The sequence below is a fragment of the Meriones unguiculatus genome, chromosome 1 (assembly GCF_030254825.1).
Source record: "Meriones unguiculatus strain TT.TT164.6M chromosome 1, Bangor_MerUng_6.1, whole genome shotgun sequence".
Classification (NCBI taxonomy): Eukaryota; Metazoa; Chordata; class Mammalia; order Rodentia; family Muridae; genus Meriones; species Meriones unguiculatus.
Window position 1 is genome coordinate 173,411,546 of NC_083349.1, and position 21,021 is coordinate 173,432,566.

At 40.7% G+C, this 21,021-nt stretch overlaps 1 protein-coding gene across 1 annotated transcript; it reads right to left on the reverse strand.

Annotated features, from left to right (window-relative positions):
- Positions 1 to 3,229: 3,229 nt before the first annotated feature.
- LOC132654182 (prostate and testis expressed protein 13-like) lies at positions 3,230 to 4,366 on the reverse strand. The gene is made up of 4 exons (XM_060383498.1): positions 4,315 to 4,366; positions 4,155 to 4,178; positions 3,723 to 3,863; positions 3,230 to 3,429 (listed from the first exon to the last, which is right to left on the reverse strand). The coding sequence occupies exons 1-4, from the start codon at positions 4,364 to 4,366 to the stop codon at positions 3,230 to 3,232; spliced, it is 417 nt and encodes a 138-aa protein (XP_060239481.1).
- Between the last annotated feature and the right edge of the window lie 16,655 nt (positions 4,367 to 21,021).

Consider the following 21,021-nt stretch of genomic DNA (forward strand, 5'->3'; position numbering starts at 1 on the left):
TTTATTCATTTTGCTTTTAAACTACTGAGTCCTGTTAGTGATGTTACTATGGGCATGGTAGTAAGGAAACCCCCTAGAGCATAGGCAATCTACCAAGATCCACATTCCTGAAGCAAACTGATACTCTTTGCCCAGCAGGTATCAGTTATCAACACTTCCTCAGCGAGGACATGGCTATGTAAGTCCCTTCTCCATCCGTGTAGTAAATCTGAATGAGCTGGTCTTTTACAGGTTTTATGAATGAACCACACCACAAAGAGTGGATTCCCAACACCCACATGGTAGCTCACAAGCATGAGTAGCTATAGTTTCAAATGGTGTGATGTCCTCTTCTGGTGCATGCGGTGCATATAAACACAGTCAGGCAAACACACATAAACATGAAATAGATGAATAAATGAATAGACTTTCTTTTATTAAGACAGAAGTCTTACTATTACTACTACTATTACTGTGTCCACTAACATCAAATAGCAGTAGAGTCTCCACTAGGGCTGATGACCTACCCAACCACAGTCCAGGTAATGTTACCAGGTATGTGTCCCACCTTTCAGGGTGGGTTGTAAATGCACTCAGAAAGTGATTGGCTACACCATAGCATTTAAAACTATTGCACCAGTGGGCATATCTTGCCATACCAGTCATTATTGTAGCTCTTGGGGTTCTTAGCTGAGTAAAATTGTTAGTGATTATTCTCTCCCAGCATCCTATAAAGCACTTTCCAGCCCTAAGAACTCTGGTCATAAGAAGGAAGCTTACAAGTGAGCATCAACTTGATTCCTTCATGTTTTATGACCAAAGTGTGTGGTTTCTTCAGCAATAGAGTTTTACCATCAACTTCTAGTGGTGGCATGAAAGATATGGAAATACCCTGTATTGTTTTGAGGTCTGAGATTGGGGTTTAAAAGAGTTTGTCAATAAGTAAACATATTTTATTGGGTTTATATGCTTTTATATCTATTTTCCCAAATGAATCTGTATTCTTCCTTATGTTAACAACACTCCAGGACAACAGTTCTATGTGATTCATTCTGACATGATTGCAGCCATCTTGAGATGTCACTACCATGATTGCCCCTGAATGTTCCTATTTGACTTTTCATTGAGATTTTCCCACCATCTTATAAATAAGTGAAGACACCGGTGTTCTGTAGAGCTTTATGATCCTGACACTAATGCCATCAGTTCTGGTAATGTGACAGAAATTTACACATACACGCAGAAAATTTAAGATTTATATAAAATCACTTTTGTCATGACCATTCTATATGCCCCTTCTTTATGAACCAAATCATTATAATCTATTTGTCTTTTTTTTGCATTAAGGACTATGTTTATTCAGTAAATCCCCATTAAATTGCATTATGGCATTTGTGGATTTATCTTTATTCTGTCTCAAGATATTATGAGGTCAGTTCCTATAAATTAAGACCCAGTTTTTTGGAGTAATTTCTAATATATCTGTCTCTCCTGTGTGATCAATAGTTTTTTCACTGCAGGTTCATCATCAATCAAGAGATCTTTTGCAAAGAAAGGTATTTGAGACCTCAATCTAGAGCTACCACATTTCCTTAAAATATGGCCTTCTTGACAATATCTTCAATTTCTCACTTGGTTTTCATTGTTTGTAAGATGTTATAAACACATTTTTTTGTAACTAGGCCAAAAACAGTGGAAGAAAATAATTTTAACATGGGGCAACGTGAGAGTCAGAATCCCTGGAATTGCAAGACAGGATCAGACTTCAGGAAGGCCAGACCTGGAGGCCATGTGGGGGAATATGATTCTGCTCTGATAAGTTCGAGCTGAGCTGAGTGTGGCTTCCATTCCTGCTCTTTCTCACTCAGGGTCTCTCTTACTCCGCCTGCTGTCACCTACCTTCATCCCTATCTACTTTTTGTTTCTTCTCTTGTTTGAACCTTTCTCTGTATGTCTCTTTCAGTGTAATTTTTACTTGCCTGGAATCATTGTAGGTATATGAGTATTTCCCCACACAACAATTTCCCCAGGAATCATTACATATTGAGAACTTATTGTTGGTACCAGCATTCCATTTACATAAACTAATTATACAAACCCCAGTGGAGGAATCTGCCATATTTCCCATGACATGAAGTTAAACTCTAACCTCCATTCTATTATTTATAATATTTGGCAGATCTTCTCTTACACTTTGAGTGTTTGGAAAATATTTTTTAGATTTAAGTATTTTAATTTACTTATATAAATATAACATGGTAAAAATAAGAAATCACAATGGTTAAGCAAAAAGGGATACCACGACTATATCTGAGATAATATTGCATTTGTGTATATGATTACATGGTTAAAATATAGCCAGGTCTGAAGATTATAAAATGTGAAAGAGTTAACATACTAACAAAGAGAGTGTCTGATAAGTATAATGTAAATAATAAATAATGTTTATAAATTACAGGGGCCCTCTGAAATTTCTTCAGCCAATTACATTTTCTGTTACAAAGGTGTGTTGATAGATAAAACCTACTTCTTATCATTGGTTCACTAAATGCAAGGTTATATTTGAATATTTTTAAGACTGGTATCCCTCATATGCCTCTTAAGAAAAGAGTGATTGACCAGCCTCCTGGCAATTATTCATCTTGACATACTTGTCTTTGGCTATGAGAGTACAGTAAAGTGATTAGAAATACCATGGCCCAGAGCTGAATGGGCAGGGGTAGCTATGGCCCCAAAATGATGGCAGACATTAGGACTTCATTAAATACATTGACTTTCTTTGCATTTAAGTTTCAGAAAGTCTTCTAGCTTCTTGTTGTCTTTCCATTTCTGAGTAATACAAACCCTCCTTTCACCCCCTTTATCCCCTGTCAGTCATTCCTCTGGAAACAGGATTTCTTGGTCCTGTTTCCATGCAGCCAGCTTTTCTTGATCCTCCATAAAAATCTCCATCAGAAAAAAAAAACACTTTGTGCAATTGTTTTTTAGCACAGTCAAATATCAAAATGTAAGGATAAGTGGAGACTATCAGGAGGCATCAGGGAGCCCAAACGAAGACATTCACAAGAAGACAGAAAATTAAGGTTTATGTGCCCTGTGGCTTCTCTCTTTCTTGTTAGTTGAAACATGGATACTAGAAACACTGAGTTTACATTAGAATATTTTCTGGCATAGAGTGAAGTATGGGGCCTGGGTTTTATAAGTGTCAAGACTACAAAGACATGGTATTTAAACTTTTGTTATTGTATTGTCAGTCATTCAACAATTTCTTGTCCATCTCCTTCTGAGTCTCGAGAAGTAATGTTGAGATATCCAAGTTAGCGGTGCCATCATTACAGAAGCTCTTATCAGTACAGCAAAATGTTTCTCTCAGAAGGTCATGGAATATCTGATACATTCCAGTTGCACAAGGTTTACAGGAAAGTTTTGAATAGCGATAAAGGTACATCCCTAAAGAGAAGAAAAGCAAATGTTATCACCAGGCCTCCCTCCAGAACCTTGTCAGTTTTTTGAAGACTAGTATGATCTTAGGGCCGTGGCTGCATCTCATCTATATACCTCTAGCCATCATCAGACAAAAGATGCCTGTTTTCCACCAACCAGACCCATGCCTGGTCTGTGTCTTTAGAACCCATAGGATCCAAGCTTCCCTCTGCACCTTAACTCCAAAAATTTGGGGTACTACTGGAGATTGCATGTGTGTGTGTGTGTGTGTGTGTGTGTGTGTGTGTGTGTTCACTTACCTGTGATACGGTTATAAAAATAAAAGTTTTCTGTTGCACAAGTCCTGTTTTTTGAAAAAAGTTCAAACTTCCAGCATTTTTGCATGCCACTGCGGCACTTGAATCCATCATGATGACTACATAGATTGCAATATTTAATCACTAAAGGAAAGGGAGGTTTTAAAGATTAGATCTAAGGAAAGTACTTTAGAAATCTAAGCTTGTACAAACCCATGAGAATAAATCTGGTACTCTTTCTTCCCCCACCTTTATTAATGGCAGCAGTGATCCCTTCCAAAAAAATTTTCCCACCCATCCACAAATCAAAGCTATAGAAAGAAGAGCCTGGAGTAGAGTGAGGAGTGGAGAGAGAGTGTATGTAAAGAGCTCAAGAATTCCTCCCCTCATAATTAATATGATTTTTCCAAGAAATTCAAACCAAATATACTATACATCTTCCTGTCACCACTCTTTCTCCTGTGAAGAGAAGGAAAATTTACCTTAAATAATTTCATAGTAGGCCTGTAGCCTACTATGTACATAGTAGTACCTGTAGCCAAGTACAATACCTCTGCCTCTTGTAACCCATCCCAATCCTCTTTCCAGGCCTTACCTGTGTCCATGAGGAAAATTATGGATACACTCAGCAGAAACATCCGGAACATAATTGGATCTCCTTCTGACAAGGTCCCACCAGGAGGTTCCAGCTATATTTATTCCCATCATCTGCCCTCAGGCATTCTACTAGAATCAGGGAATCATAAATTTAAGGTCAAAACAACTAAATCTCCTCTATAACGTTCCAAGAAGAGGGTACATCCTGTCTGTATTTATGTTCCTCCAACCACTTGAGACTCAGCCTACACAGACACTTTGTGTCATTGTTTTTAGGTTACTCATAAGACACTACTTCATATTGGAACAGAATCTCTTGCCTCTTGTTGATTTGTTAACTGGGTGAAACATACCTTAGCTTTGCATTTACATGGCAGACTTCCAGATATGATAATGCTGAGGTAAAAAAAAAAAAAGCATTTGTGGCATTTGTGAGTGACTTAATGAACCCCGTTCAGAGACCACAATCTTTCTAACTTGCCTTTGCATGACATCTAGCAAGCCCTCTCACTTCCTTGCAGAATGTGAAGAAATGTGAGGACCTGAGCTTCACACTTCATTTGTGGTCTGACTGCTCAGCTTCTCTCTGAGGGTGTAAAAGAGCCTTGGGAAAAAGACACAAGAGATTGAAGAAAAGATGATCTCAACCTTTCATGAACTTAATTTATTATTTTTTTCCAAGGAAGACAAGACTACTGATAGGGACAGAGACTAACACTTAAAGGGAGGTATGACTGGATTGGTGTGTGGAAGGTAAGTTAGTGAGAGTTCCAGGAATGTTAGTTTCCTGCCAGCTCTCATTGTGGTGTTAGCTGCCATCTTCTCAGTGAAGCACACAAAAACACAGATGAAAGAATAAGACTCTCTGATCACCCTTTCTGCCTCTCCGTCAGTGTGCTCAACTTGGTTTATGATCACCTAGCTTTATCTTATTTATGTTCATTTTGTTACTTGCCTCTCTGTAGATGCTGGTTTCATGTGCTGAAGTCCCCCCCTCTGTATCTTCTGTGTCTACATTATGCCTTGAACATATCAGACCATAAGGACTATGGCAGAAAGATGAATGGCATAACTGGATACAGGCAACATAGGAGTCGTCAGAGAATGATCCACAAGTTTTCATACTGACTGACAGTCCTACTTCCAAGCTTACAAAATAAAATTTCTGGTTTGCAAATCATCATCATTACAGAGCTGATAGGCAGCACAAATGACATATTTTTGTCTGTGGTGGGGAGAGAGTGAACTTATCTGAGAAGGTTCATCCCCAAAACCTGGTCCATGTACCATCGAATGCAACCCCTCACCACACAGTTAGGATGTAAGCCTAAGAGTCCTGCTTGCCTGTTCTATGGGTCTCTGATTCAAAAGGTGAAAAGAAAAACTATTACAGGTATATGGAATCTCTGAGGCACCTGTTAGGATTTAGGAACTTGTACATGGGTGATAAGGAAGAGGTAGAAGCCATAACTATGGTTTGTTCAGCTTTAGACATTTTCTACTATTTTGCTTACTTATGTTTTTGAATTCTCTGACATTTATTGTGGGTTAGAAATAACCGACCTAGTCTTACTGATGTAGACCAAGGGGTAAAAAGATGGAATGGATTGTCACCAAGGCAACAAGGGTGCACAGCTGTCTGATTCACCTGGATGCTATCTTTCTAGTACAACCCTGCATTTACCGTCTAGATTCAGGTGCCCAGAGTTGAAGCACTGGATGTTTTTTTACTATAAGATCATCACAACAATGGTGAGTGAGACAGTGGAAAGGCTTCAGGCTCTCTCTGCCTGGCAAAGACAACAGTTACTAGCAGATCCCATTGAGACTAGAAGGCTTCATGAAACAAGCAGGGCTCTAGAATTTACATGTCATTGTAGGAAAGAATTTCCATAATGGTGTGAGGACCTCTCTCATGGGTCTCACACTGGAGCATGTGAGACTCAGCACAATTCACAGACATAAGCCCCAGAGGGGCCTAAAAACACCAAGCCCCATTGTTCCAGCCTAGAAAAATGTCATGGGTGTCCAATGACTAAACATGTCGACGGAAGGCCTAGCTCCATCCAAACTCAGTCTTTTACAGCTTCTTCGCACAACTCCAAATATTTTTTCTCAGAATTAGAGTAATAGGAAATTTGGAACAAAAATTTTAAACAGTAAATGAAAATCACCTTTCTGTCTCTAATTCTGAGGAGAAACAATGTACTTTGCTACCTTTCTATCCAATATCATTTCCCTACACATATTACAAATCTATGTTCACGTGGTTGATATATTAATGTATGTGTTGTTTTGACATTTGTACTTAATGAATTATTGTGTAATTTATCCCCTTAAATCATTATCCTTTCTAGAAGGCAAAATCTACAATTGAGACAGTATTGTATAACAGTTGTCAGAAGAACCCCTGTGAAGGGATGACTCCCAAACTTTCCCCTTGAGATTGTTTATTCGTGCCAGGTTTGTGTAGAACACAGACAGTCTTGTGATACCTGGGGATCCCTCTCCCTCCCACAGAGAGGAAAACTTGCTGTCCAACCTGCCCTCTCCATTCCTGTTATCTGATCCTCCAGAATAACCTGGCCTTTCTATGAGTCTTCTCCTAAGCCTGGAAAATATCTTTCCCATATCCAACCCTGGCTCTGACCCAAAACCTTGTCATTCTTCACTGCTCTTTCTTGGACCTGTGGTTGTAGGAAAACTATTCTGTCTTTCTCTCCTTCTGTCCAGAGTCTTCCCCCTCCCACTCCCTAACTGCTGTCAAGGAAAAGGTAAATGGTAGATTTGAAGAATGATTAGGCTCCTTCATGTTTACCCTTGGAGAGAAACAAGGGAAGAATAACAAAGAATAATGTCCTCAAAATTAAGTTCTTTTCACCCATTAAAAACAGGGATGAAACCTGAAAAGTTGTACCAAAACACACTAGTGTGCAAGAGAAGAGGCTGCATGGTAAGGTTCCACCAGGTACTCCACATACACAGAAAAATGAAGCAAGTATCCTGGCCATCATATTCTTTCTCCATAGTATCTAATATGTCTCACTTCCAAGTGTTCAAGGCAAATGGAATCTGGTCACTTAGGTCCCCTTACATGTAGATGTCCTCAGAGCCAAGCACACCCTGGCAGCCCACACTCATCCCAAGAGATTATTCTGTCTCCCTGGATTCCACCAAGAAACCCTACACCCTCTATTTTCTCACATACCACCAACAAAGGAGAGGCTCCTTCCAGAGCCCATGGGACCATTCTTCTAAGTACTCTGCAAACTTTCTAGCTTTGGATGATCTCAAAGGTTCCATGGACAATAGCACTTTGCCATATGTGTAAAGTAAAGGAGTTACGAATGGAAGCCATGGAGTATCACATCTGTTTTACACATGAGAAATAGAAGTCAGTTAAAATGCCACAAAAATATGAAGGCAGAGGGAGACCCTGTTCCATGTTCTCTCAGTTATCAGGCAAGATGTCAGGTGAGACAAGTATGGAGTATAAATTTGGTTTTAGGTAGGGATTTTGAGTCATCTCTTTTCACAGGCCATCTCTACCACATCCCTGGCATAGTGCCATCAGCTACTGACAACACAAACAGAGAATTCTGGGAACCCCAAAACGTCACCAATTAACTTCCTCAGAAAATTTCTCTGCAGGCTCCTTCCATGTGTCTTTGCCTGGACTCTCAGTGTGCCGTTGTGAGAGGCTTTGCCCTGAGTCTACTCTCACAGGATGTCCTGACACATGACTCTCTGCTTTCAGGCTCTCCATCTAGTTGTATCATCCAATGTGGAGGGCTCATAAGAAGTTCTTCATTTACTTTCGCAGCTGTAGTTACAGCATGGACAGTCTGACTAGAGAAGTATGGACAGAAGTATGGACAGTTTGACTAGAGAAGAAAGCCTGAAAAAATTCACAGTATGACTTCTGAATACTCGTGCTCAAGGAAATCAATATACAATATTCATAAGAATAACCACGTGGAGCTTCCATTTTCATAGATTACTAGCATAGGATCCTGGGGGAAAAAGACGAATCACTGACACACAGCATCATTTTATAGGATTCATTTCATTGTTCCTTGAATAAGTGACTGCAGGGCTATGTCAAACTTGTTCTTCTATGTTAAAAAGCAAAGAAACAAGAGATATGAGATAAGAGAATGCTTGGCATTCAGGATTCTCAGGAGCCATTTAGAACAGTTGGCAAAAGTAGGGCTCAGAACTGGGCAAGGTAACATACACCTTTAAACCTTGTCTACTCTGGAAGCAGAGACAAGCAGATCTCTGTGATTTCATGCCGAGCCTGGTCTATTTAGTGAGGTCCAGGTGATTAGAGCTGTATGGTGAGAACTTGTCAGAACAAAACAATAACAAAAACAATAAATGTAGGACTTAGATACTTCAGTCAGAGGCTGCTTTTAGAGATCACAACTCCAGGGAAGGCAACAGACAAAGGCCTTGTGGGTGACTCTCTGTCATGGGAAAGGAAAGAACCTGGCAGTGAGAGATAACTGTAGGAGTTGTCAAAAAAGTCAGCTACCCACATGGCTTTGATATGGTTTGCATGCTGGAGTGGGCAGGAAATGAAGAACAATTTATTCTAGACAGTCTTTGAAGTCAGGGGTGAGGTTCCAAACAGGCTGAATTCTCTCAGACAGCTGAGCAAACAGAATAAACAGACATTCATTTTAGCGATGAGTCACAAGAAGTCTGGAGCTGCACCTCTGCAACTCAGAGTGATCAAAGACACAGTTGGAGAGCTGTGGCCATCGGGACCTCCACAGATGTGTCTGGAGCCTTGACTTGCCTCCTCTCTCTATCTGAAGGCTTTCCTTCACCTAGGGACTTTTCTGAGTCTCTGGGGGCCCTTCCTCTTAGATCAAACTCTGAGGCTCAAGCAGTTTTCTTCTAGAATATCAACAAGCTCTGGTCCAGGAAGGTTAGAAGAGAAACTGATCCCAGACCAAACCCAGAGTCAGGCAGTTCCCAAGTTTAGAGAGCTGCACCAGTCCTGACAATCCCTCCATTTTTTCAGAAGCATGATACTCTATAGCATCTTCTAGGGAAACACAGACACTCTCTTTAGCTCTTCCCACAGCAAGGGCCTAGCAGAAGGCTTCAGAGACAGACAGTGATTCTTATGACAAAGGAGTGCAGTCCATAAACACATTAGTCTGCTAGGGCCATGACAGAACATCACAACTGGTGGCTCAAACCACGGAATTATTATTATTATTATTATTAGTAGTAGTAGTAGTACTAATAGTAGTAAGGAAAGAAGCCCAAGGTCAAGGTGCTGACAGGGCTGGCTTTTCTTAAACTCCTTTTCTTGGTTTGTAGATGGCTACCTTCATCCTGAGTCTTTTCCTGTGAGTGCACAAATCCCCAGTTTCTGTTATCTTCTCTGAGATAATAGTCATTGAATTAGGTACCACCCATATGTCCCCAGTTAGCCATAATCACCTTTTTAAAGGCTCTCTACTCAAATATGTTCACTTTCTAACATACCGAGAGTAAGAGTTCAGTATATGTATTCAGAGCACACAAGATAATTTAGTATACAAGAAAGACCCTCATGGAGCAAAGAGTAGTATGGACTATGAGCAACAATGTTTAGATGACATAGAAATGAATATAATATATCCCTTTTATCCTAGTATCTATTTGGAAGAAAGTTCCCTGGGGTGATTTTAAGAAACAGAACCAGAAAGCTGGGCAATCAGTATATTAATTTGTTCCTGGTTGAACCCATTACAGCGTGGGAGATGATAGGTCCAAGGCAGTAAGGCAGCCAAGCATGAGAGAGAGCTAGCTTTTGAAATGTGGAGAGGACACTGTGTATGGTTTCAAAACATCTAGTATCAATCTCTCAGAAGGTCCAAGATGACTATTTGGTTTCATAAATAATGGCAAAAAGGTATCATGCTCACAGTCTAACTACTTATCAGAAAGAAAAATCTTAGCTGTGTAGATATGAAATATAGAGGGATGGTTACACAGATGGAGGAAAAGATAACATCTGGAGGATTTAGTGCATATAAGAAAAACTAATAGCCAACTCCGTTCAACAAAGTACAAACAGAAAAACTGAGATCTCTGAGTTTCTTTTGGCAGTGGGCAACGGAACTTGAAGAGATTCAAAAGTGACCAAGATGCTAAGAATATGTGACTGCAATCTTAGTATCTACACTATACTCCCTTCTAAGACTCAGAAAATAACATGGAAAAAAATGTATGGGATAGGGAGGGAGAGCTCAAGGGATGAGATGGGTGCTGTAGAAGGCTGGCTTCTCAGTATGGCATGGCTACTGCCCTCGTGAACTCACAGAAGCTGTGATAACCTATGCATGATCTGCACAAGGCTGGGTCTATCAACAGTCAGTCATGGATTCAGGTGGGACTCACAAGGTCCCATGCCTCTATGAGGAGCCATTGCTTACTGGGAGGAGAGGTTAAACTTCAGTGTTGTAGCCTTTGGCAAGTTGTCCATGCTCCTGTAAATAACACCTTATCCATGCTCATATATGCAACCCTAATGAAACTCATTGGGCCACCATAGCAAAACATCATGAAAGTAGAAAGATGACGGGTCAGTGAAAGAAAGGGGATCAGCAGGCATGTAAGAGCAACACCAAAGGTCAGTGTGGGCAGGTATAATCAAAATACATTATATAAATATATGAAATTGTCAGAATGGAGCACACTATTATGTGTAATTAATATATACTAATCAACAAAAATAGAAGAATCCCTGGAGTAAAGTTAGTTCAATTAGAAACCTCTGGACAAAGCCAACTGTGGTACCCACACCTATAATCTTGGCATCAGAAGGACAAGGCAGTAAGATAGGCTGGGCTGTATAATAAGTTTGAGGCCATTCTGGGCTACATATTGAATTCCAGGTTATCTTGGGCTACAGAGTAAGAATATGTCTAGGAAAAAAAAAAACAGAAGAAAAAGGAAGAAAGGAAAGAAAGAAAGGAAGGAAGGAAGGAGGGAGGGAGGGAAGGAAGGAAGGAAGGAAGGAAGGAAGAAAGATGGGGGAGAAAGGGAAAAGAGGGAGGAATGGAGAAAAGGTAAAGGGAATCTCTATATAGATAGTAAATACCTTGACTTTTTGGAAATTGTCTTTAAAACAAAAACCAGACTAGAGGTAGCCATAAGGGCTTATTAAACATCACCCTAAAGCACATTCTGATCACCTCTCTCTACCTAGCATGACAAGCACGGCAGCTGGAGCCCCACTTGAGATCTGTAAACGTTGGAACCAAATCTGGCCCCTTAAAACATGGATACAGCCTTGCCAGGCCATGGAGGAAGAGGATCCAAGCAGTCCTGATGAGATTTAACAAGCTATGGGCAGATGGCAATAGTGGAGAACTGTTCCTGTTAGTGGACTAGGGGAAGGGGATGAGGGGAAAAGGGAGGGAAAAACTCCTGGGGGAGTTGAGGGAGGTGGCTTCAATCAGGATATATAATGAATAAACTGTGAAGAAAAACAATAAAAATAAAAAAAAAACCACAAAAGTCAGCCGAACATGAAAGTTCAACCAACATACCACTTTTCTCTGTCTCCATTAAAGAATGTTCCCTGATAGGAGAGGACCTCCTCCCCTTCTATCTGACCTTAGCCAATCAGGTCTCATTAGGACTGGCTGCATTGTCTTCCTCTGTGGACTGGCAAGGCTGCAGCTCCCCCCCCCCCCCCCAGGAGAGGTGATCAGAGAGCCAGCCACTGAGTTCATGCCAGAGACAGCCCCTGCTTCCCTTACTAGGGAACCCACTTGGCGACTGAGTCTATGGTCTACCTCTGCGCAGCGGTTTTAGGTCCTCTTCACACATGGTCCTTGTTGGAGTATCAGTCTCTGCAGGTCCCCCAGGGCCCAATTTTTTGGCTCTGTTGTCTCCTTTTGGAGATCCTTTCCCCTTCAGGTCTTTCTGTCTCCCCCTTTTTTCATAAAATTCCATGCATTCTTCCTAAAGTTTGGCTATGACTCTCAGCCTCTGTTTCCATGTCTCGATCAGTGGACTAGGGGAAGGACATAGGGGGATAAGAGGGAGGGAAGGTGGGATTGGGATAATATGAGGGAGGGGGCCACAGCCAGGATGCAAAGTGAATAAACTGTAATAAATAATAACAATTAAAATAAAAAAATTAAAGAGAAAAGAAAAAAAAAGAATGTTCCCACATTTCTTTCTCATATATTTAATTTCAACATAACTAAGCCCCACAGGTATGTTTCTGGTACCAAGGAGCTGTGAGGAGAAAGATTCAGGCCCTGGTTCTAGCAGAGCATGGAGACAGTAATGAAGTCATCATACATATACTAGTGTCATGGAATGGGGACTCCACATTTAGGGTGTTGAGATAGGACAGCTGAGATAGCTTGAGAGGAAAAATGGACAGGTAAGGAGATGCTATTGAAGAAACAGTATTTGGTCGATATGGTCATGGTAAGGGAAAATGTTGGTGTTTACTTTCTTTGAGGAAGTCACTTCTCATCCTGGTCTCGTATATAATATGAGGAAACAGTGGTAAATTAAATGACAAAGTCTTGAGCACAATGACCATCGCATGTATCTACAATTCATATTTGCTGATATTGTATTTTTATTTCTTTTTAAAATTTATTTATTCACTTTACATCCCAGTCACAGCCCCTTCCTTCCTCCCCTCTCAGTTTCACCCTCCCACCCTCTTCCCTTTTTCTGTCTTCCCTTTCTCCTCAGAAAAGGGGAGCAACCTCCACCTTGTACCAACCACCCTGGCACACCCAGTTGCATCAGGACTAAGTGCATCCTCTTCCACTGAGGCCAGACAAGGCAGCTCAGCAAGGGGAAATTGATCCGAAAGCAGGCAGCAGAGTCCATATCAGAGACAGCCCCCTCCCCCCGCCTCCAATTGTTAGGGGACCCACATGAAGAATAAGGTGTCCATTTGATTCATATGTATAGGGGGCCAGTTCATGCATGATCTGTGGTTGGTGCCTTAGTCTTGTAAGCTCCCACAGGCCTTAGTTGATCTGTTGATCTTCTGTGGAGTTCTTGTTCCCTCTGGGTCCCTTTATCCTTCCTCCCACTCCTCCACAAAACTCCCCGAGCTCCGCCATTAGTAATGTTTGGCTGTGGGTCTCAGCATCTGTTTTGATCCACTGCTAGATGAAGCCTCTCCGAGGATGGTTATGCTGGGCTCCTATCTGAAAGCACATCATCAATAGTGTCAGGGTTGGCCCTCTCCCATGGGGTGGGTCTCAAATTGGACCAGTAATATTATTGCTTATGTGATTGTTCCTCTCTGCTTTATACCAGGGTATAGATAGTGAGAGAAGGAGGAGAAGACTTCCATCATTACATAATTTACATGCCATATGCCTGATAGTGAATCTTCAGATTCTAAATAGATTCTAGGATTGATCTGCTGTGCTTTGTAAAGGCAAATATAGAAATGCTCTCAAAATTAAAAAAAAAAGAAAAAACCTTAGATATCTAATGAAGAGCTCTGAAATATCTCATGTAGGAAGGATCCTTGAAGAGACATTACTTTAGAGTAGAGAACACATAAAAGGTGAAGTTGGCATGGTAAACTATTTTGCTTACTTTTTTCACTGCTATGATAAAATGCCTGTCAAAAGCAACTTAAGAAGGAGGGGGATTATTTGGGTTCATAATTTGAGGGTTTAGCCCATCATGGTAAGAACACGGTGGCAGGAGCTAGAGGCTTCAGATCACATGGTCTCGGCAGGTGAGAGAAGAGCGAGGTGAACCTGGCTCTGAGCTCACTTTCTCTTCTGAGTCATTCCAAAATGCCAGAATAGAAGGTGCCATCACATTTACTATAGGTCTTTCCACCTCAGTTTACCCAGGATAAAGTCTCCCCATGCCCAGTGGATTATCCCCAAGGTGATGTTGGACCTTGTCAAGGTGACAATGTTGGCCATCTCCCAAGCCTAAACCTTAGCTGTCTTAGAAGATGCTAAGGTAACAGATACAACTTATTAAGCAGTGTCTGGCTTGCCTGGCCTGAAGCTCCTGAGATAGAAGTACAAATGTGCTTAAAACACGTCATGTATTTTTCTTTTATTTCTTTCAAGGGCCATTTATATTTTCTAGGGGTAAATTTTATTTTCCCCAAGGAAAAACAAAGTGAGAGCAGAAGATAAATTTTTAAAAACCGACATTAAAATCCTATTATGCCAAAGTCAGTGACAACAGAAGCCAGATAACTGCTCAACAGGAAGAAAAGTTTGAGGGGGTTCGCCAAATGTCTTTACCCCTTAACAGCCAAAAATGGTATCTTCCTCACAGAACAGTGTGGCTGCTCCACATACTGTGACATCTCTGACTACTCCATCAAAGGAAAGGATTTAAATAAAAGGGAAACCATGCCCTCTTCTTTCCAGCCAGAGGAGAAAAGCTGCTGGGAGAACAGAAGAGGAAGAAACAGCAAGAAAAGATGTATGTCATTTCCCTCAGTTGGGATCTGTGAATGCGTATTTGACAGAAGAAGTCTGGCTGTTCTTTAGCCACTGTCAAGGAAAGAAGGGTCACACAGTGGTCATGACAGTGAAGGCTCGGCACCAGAAGGAAACTAAGTGGTGACTTTGTTTTGCACATAAAGTGGGCACAGTTGAAATTCATTGAGCCTGCCTTGAGGCTTTCTGTACCACATCAAAGCAAGTACAAGTTGCAGGCTAATCTAGAAGGTACAGAACGAGTAAGCCCACAGGCTAAAGTACAACCTTGGCTAGGTAGAACTACAAAGCTAGTCATCCAGCAGAGGAAAGCTGGACCATGCTTCCTGGGAGTATTGCCCTAGGCTATAATAAGAAACTCATGACAGGCTCAGTAGACGCAGAGGGCAGCAAAGATGCGATAGCATCTGGGTGTGGGAGGTTGGAGATGAATAATAATAGCCACGTAGTTTTCTAGCCAATTTATTTTATTAGGCTTTGTGACATTATGATATTTTAGAAATTATTCAGCAGAACATATCATAATTCATATAATTATCCCTACTGGTGGCATTTTCAATCATCATAACATAACAAGGCGATCAATATTTTGCTGCCAAGCCTAACGACCTGAGTTTTATCCCTAAGACAGATAAACTAGAATGAACTGTCTCCTACACATTGTCCTCTGATGGCTACCCAGATGCTGTGGAAGGGACACATGCATACACATTCCCACTCTGTGAAGTTGTGCTAGGCCACAGAATTTCTCTGTCCTTCCCTTCTTCTCCCTTCCACAGACACGGGTGAGTTCTATTCAGGGGACTTTTGTTATTTAGGAACTACAGGTGCCGTTTCTGGACATGGTTGCCTATCATGTGTTACTGCGTACTGAAGCATCTCTTCCATCTCTAGCCAACAACACAATATTCCACGGTGGTCCTCACTGGGTCTTCAGGACCCGAACCTCATCTGTGACCTGTCATGCAGACCCTGCCTTTGAGAAAAACTTTCATGAATGTATTTTTGCTAACAGCCCTGGGACACAGAAAGACTAACTAATCCAGAAGTATGGATACCGATGAGTTTTCCGTCCCTGGAGGAAGAAATGAAAATTTACACTGCTTTGGGAATAAAGCACTACCCATGAGAAGTTTCTGGCGACTCTCATGCATTGTCATTTAATAATAGAGAGTGGTTCTCAACTTATGGGTTGCAATCCCTTGTGGGTTGAATGACCCTTTCACAGGGTTTGCCTAAGACCATCAGAAAACAGCAATGTTTACACTACGATTCATAACAGTAGCAAAATTACACATGAAGAACTGTATTAGAGTCGCAGCATTAGGAAGGTTGAGAAACACTGGTAGACTCTGGTAAACTTTTGCGGGTCACAGCCGGGTCTCAGCTATGAAGGTAATTTTACAAAATAGGTTTTTTTCAAGGTTGCTGCATCTAGGCAGGTTGCTATAAAAATGAAACCCCCTGGACATCAGGTACTATTTCCAGGATGGGTGTCAAGCCATTGCAATGTGGATATTTTCTGTAATGTTAGCAGTGATACTGCCAGATGGTCTAGCCACACTTATAGAAAAGACATTTTACCCCAGAGAGGAGATGGAAAAACCGTCCCATTCCACATGAGCCTATGACCTTCAGGTGATGAAATCAGAGCAGGTGCTTGAGTTAGATGGAGGGGAATCCATGACTCTAGAAGGAAAAGTAAGATGTTTTGCATTTATTTGATTTGTGTACTTTCTCCTACAGACATGGGAATTTGGGATTAGGAAAATTAAGTCAGATCTGAGTAGTGATAATTGTCCCACAACAGAATTAAGCAGAAGCAGGTGGTGACATAAAGATACAGATACTTCTGAGAACGGAATATTAGGAAGAAAGACAGTAGCAGAGCAAAGTTAGAAAGGAGCCTCGATCTGCTCAAGAGAGCAATTAACACTTAAAGGCAAATTTCTTGGGAACCATAGAAAAAAACATTCAGAAACTATCATCCAGCATCATTTTCCCAACCAAACTGTATTTCTTATTTTTAAACATTTAAGTTTGCACTTAATTTCAGTTATAAAATAACACATGGATGCTACAATTTTTAAATAATATATGAACATTAAAAAAATAGCTCCCAAATCATACACTTTCTTGATGACCAGTTAATAAGCAGATTACACCACATTACAGGCATTGTAGTTAACAGGCTAAGTAGACAGCTGTCACAAGAAGCCTTGTGAGACCATGGTGTATCAAGATGGAGAATGCACCAAGCTCACATCTAAAACGTTTTCTGTGTGCCCTCTGCTGGAGCATGCTTGCATTGTCATAGAACAAGGCAGGGAACTGGGCCTCAAGGGTTTCATTCATTCCACAAGTATTTATTGCTCCCACCTCCAGACACTGCCCTAGGAATTGGGAAAATTGTAAATATTAGTGCAAAGACCACTCAGCCCGACCAAAGTTTAAATTGAGAGTCTGTTTTATGCTGGCTAACAACCTGCAGCCTCAAATACATATTACAGGGAGTTTTTAAATACAAAGACACAGAAAAACTACATCCTGTTAGACAGTTGCAGGGGAAGCAAGTAATCAGTTTAATATGAGCCAGGAACATGCAGTCAGTTGGGGCATTTCAACCCTGAGTTTCTAGAACAGGGTTGGGTACTTTCCTGTAGGGCTTTGCACAGAGGAGGGACAAAAAAAGGATGACACAGTTCTAGTTTAAACCAGACATGGCTCCAGCTGTGACAAGATGGAGAAACTTTTGCCCTGTTATTCCCCACTGGTCTTAGTGAACGAGTCAAATCATAGACTCATCCTATTCTAAAGAGGTGTTGTTGGTATCAGGGATGATTAATTTGACTGAATTAATCCTTTTACAAGTGTCAACATGACTACCAATATTAGCTATCACAGAATATTTAATCAGTGTAGCCACATTGGGAAAAGAGGTGGCTAAGAGTCCCATATCTTTTTTTGGGGGGGGAGAGGAAGGGTGTTTAACATTTAAACTTTAAATGAAAACATTTAAAAAACAAAATGTTATTTGAATGAGAATGTCCTCTATAAGATCAGGTGTTCTAATATTTGGATCCCAGTTGGTGATGCTGTTTAGTAGGTTTAGTTTTAAATGGACCAAAGAACTCTTCATGCACCTCACCAAAAGAGATGCACATATGTCAAATAAGTACATGAAACGTGGGCTGCATCATATTCCATCGGGAAACCTGAATCAAACATAACTGCAACATCTATTAGAATGACAATAATTCAGGGCATGGATTATACTGTGTGCATAAGGATATAGAGAGATCAGAGCTCTCATTCACTGCTGGATAAAATGCAAAATAATAAAAATCACTTTGGAACATAATTTAGCAATTTCTTACTAAGGCACTTTTAATTTTTATTATATAATCCAGGAATAATTCTCTTTGGTAAAGGAACTTATAATTTATGCTGTCTACATACATATGTTTAGAGCAGCTTTATTGATAATTGCAAAAACTTGGAAATAACAATGACCTTCAGTCAATGAGTCAAATAAAGATCAAATAATGGGACAGGGTGGCACTATCCTGTGGACTTGGGTCCTGGACCACATAGTGGGAACATGAGGATTCATTTCCCTTGTTTCCTGACTTCAGATGTGATGTGACCAGCTGTCTCCTGTTCCTGATGGCATGACTTCCCTGCCATAACAGACTGTAACTGGGATCTGTGGGATCAAGTAAACTTTTTCTTCCTTACGTTGCTTTTGTTAGGGCATTTTCTCACAGCAACAGAAAAGTAACTCATGTACTATCTTTAGCCTCCAGGAATCTGAAAATTAACGCAACATTAAGGGTGAATCTCACCACAATTGAATTTTTTTAATCTTAATTTTATGTGTGTTGGTATCTTATCTGAATGTGTTTCTGAGCACCGTATGTGCCTGGTTCCCAAGAAGGCCAGGAGAGGGCAACAGATACCCTAGGACTGGAAATATAGATGGCTGTGAGCTACAATGTGCAAGTTGGGGATTAAAGCCTGGTCCTCTGGAAGAGTACCCAGAAACTGCTGAACCATCTCTCCAGCCTCCAGTTGGATTGTTTATAATCAAGAAACCAAACAACAAATGGTGGTGAGAAAGCATGGGGAAGAAAAGGAATCCTTTTAAAAAACTTTTTATTAATATTTTATGAATTACAATTTATTCATTTTAAATACCAGCAGTAGCCCCCTCCCTCAGCCCCTCCTAATCCTACCCTCCCTCCCTCTTCTTCTCCCTTGCCCCTCCCCCAGTCCATTATTGGAGTGGTCCTCCTCTCTTTCCCTCTGACTTTAGCCTATCATGTCTCATCAGGACTGGCTGCATTGTCTTCCTCTGTGGCCTTCTAAAGCTGTTCCACCTTCAGGGGGAAGGTGATCAAAGAGCCAGCCACTGAGTTCATATCAGAGACAGCTCCTGGTCTCCTTACTAGGTAACCCACTTGGACACTGACCTGCCATGAGCTACCTCTATGCAGAGTGGTTCTAGGTTATCTCCATGCATGGTCCTTGGTTGGGGTATCAGTCTCAGAAAAGACCCCTGTGCCCAGATTTTTCAGTTCTTTTTCTCTCCTTGTGGAGCTCCTGTCCCCTCCAGGTCTTTCTATCTCCCCCTTCTTTCATCAGATTCCCTGCACTCTGCCCAAAGTTTGGCTATGGGTCACAGCCTCTGCTTTGATAGCCTGCTAGAATCTTTTAGAGGCTCTCTGTGACAGGTAGGCTCCTGTCTTGTTTCTTGTTTTCTCCCTCTTCCAATATCCATCCCATTTGCCTTTCTCAATGAGGATTGAACATCTTATCCAGGGGCCTCCTTCTTGATTTGCTACTTTAGGTGTACAGATTTTAGTATGTTTATCATATATTATATGTCTAATATACCCTTATAAATGAGTATATACATGTATGTCTCTCTGCTTCTGGGATACCTCACTCAGGATGATCTTTTCTAGTTCCCACAACTTGCCTGCAAATTTCATGATTTCCTTGTTTTTAATAGGTGAATAGTATCCCAATGTGTAAATGTACCACAATTTCTGTATCTATTCCTAGGTTGAGGGACATCTGGGTTGCTTCCAGATTCTGGCTATTGTGAATAAAACTGCTAAGAACATGGTTGAGCAAATGTCCTTATTGTATACTTGAACATATTTTAGATATATGTCTAGCAGTGGTATAGCTGGATCTTGAGGTAGCACTATTCCTATTTGTCTGAGAAAGTGCCAGATTGATTTCCAAAGTGGTTGTACAAGTTTATATTCCCACCAGCAATGGAGGAGGGTTCCCCTTTCTCCACATCCTCTCCAGCATGTGTTGTCATTTTTTATCTTAGCCATTCTGATGGGTATTAAGTGAAATCTCAGGGTTGTTTTGATTTGCATTTCCCTGATGACTAAGGATGTTGAGCATCTCTTTAAGTGTTTCTCTGCTATTCAATATTTCTTTATTGAGATTTCTCTGTTTAGCTCTGTACCCTTCTATATTTATGACCCTGCACAAAACTAAAGTCCAAGTGGATCAAAGACCTCAACAAAAAACCAGACATACTAAACCTATCAGAAGAAAAAGTGGGGAAAAGCCTTGAACTCATTGACACAGGAGATAACTTCCTGAACAGAACACCAACAGCACAGGTTCTAAGATCAACAATCAATAAATGGGACCTCATGAGACTGAAAAGCTTCTGTAAAGCAAAGGACACTGGCTTCAGAACCAAACGACAATCTACAGATTTGGGAAAGGATCTTCACCAACCTTATATCTGACAGAGGACTAATATCCAGAATATATGAAGAACTCAAGAAGTTAAAAAGTAACAAATCAAGTAATCCCATTAAAAAAAGAAATCCTTTATATTGATTTTTGCGTGTTAAATTTGTAGTTGGTCACTTTGCTGAAAGTGTTCATCAGCTCTAAGAGTTTGGTGTAGAATATTTAGGGTTTCTTATGTATTTTATCATATCATCAGCAGATAGGTAGTCTTTGACTTCATTTATTTCATTCTCTTGCCTGATCACTATTAACTAAGCCTCTAAGTGTTTGACCTCATTAATATTTTTTTCAAGAAGTTTATCAGAGGTCAGTTGTCACTAGTAGTTGAATTTTCATAGCTCCCTTCTGTGATTACCTTTTCCACTCTCCGCTTCATTAATGCAGAGAATTCCTTTTCTTTCTTCTTTTTACAGAATGTAAGAACAGATATTCTTTTTCAGTTAAGGGTG

Excerpts from the sequence above, each read along its gene's own strand:
- LOC132654182 (XM_060383498.1), bottom strand. The coding sequence starts at position 4,366 with ATGTTCCGGATGTTTCTGCTGAGTGTATCCATAATTTTCCTCATGGAC. Across the intron at positions 4,179-4,314 it reads AATTTTCCTCATGGACACAG|GAGAAAGAGTGGTGACAGGA; the intron begins GTAAGGCCTGGA and ends TTCTCTTCACAG. Across the intron at positions 3,864-4,154 it reads AAGAGTGGTGACAGGAAGAT|TGATTAAATATTGCAATCTA; the intron begins GTATAGTATATT and ends CCTTTCCTTTAG.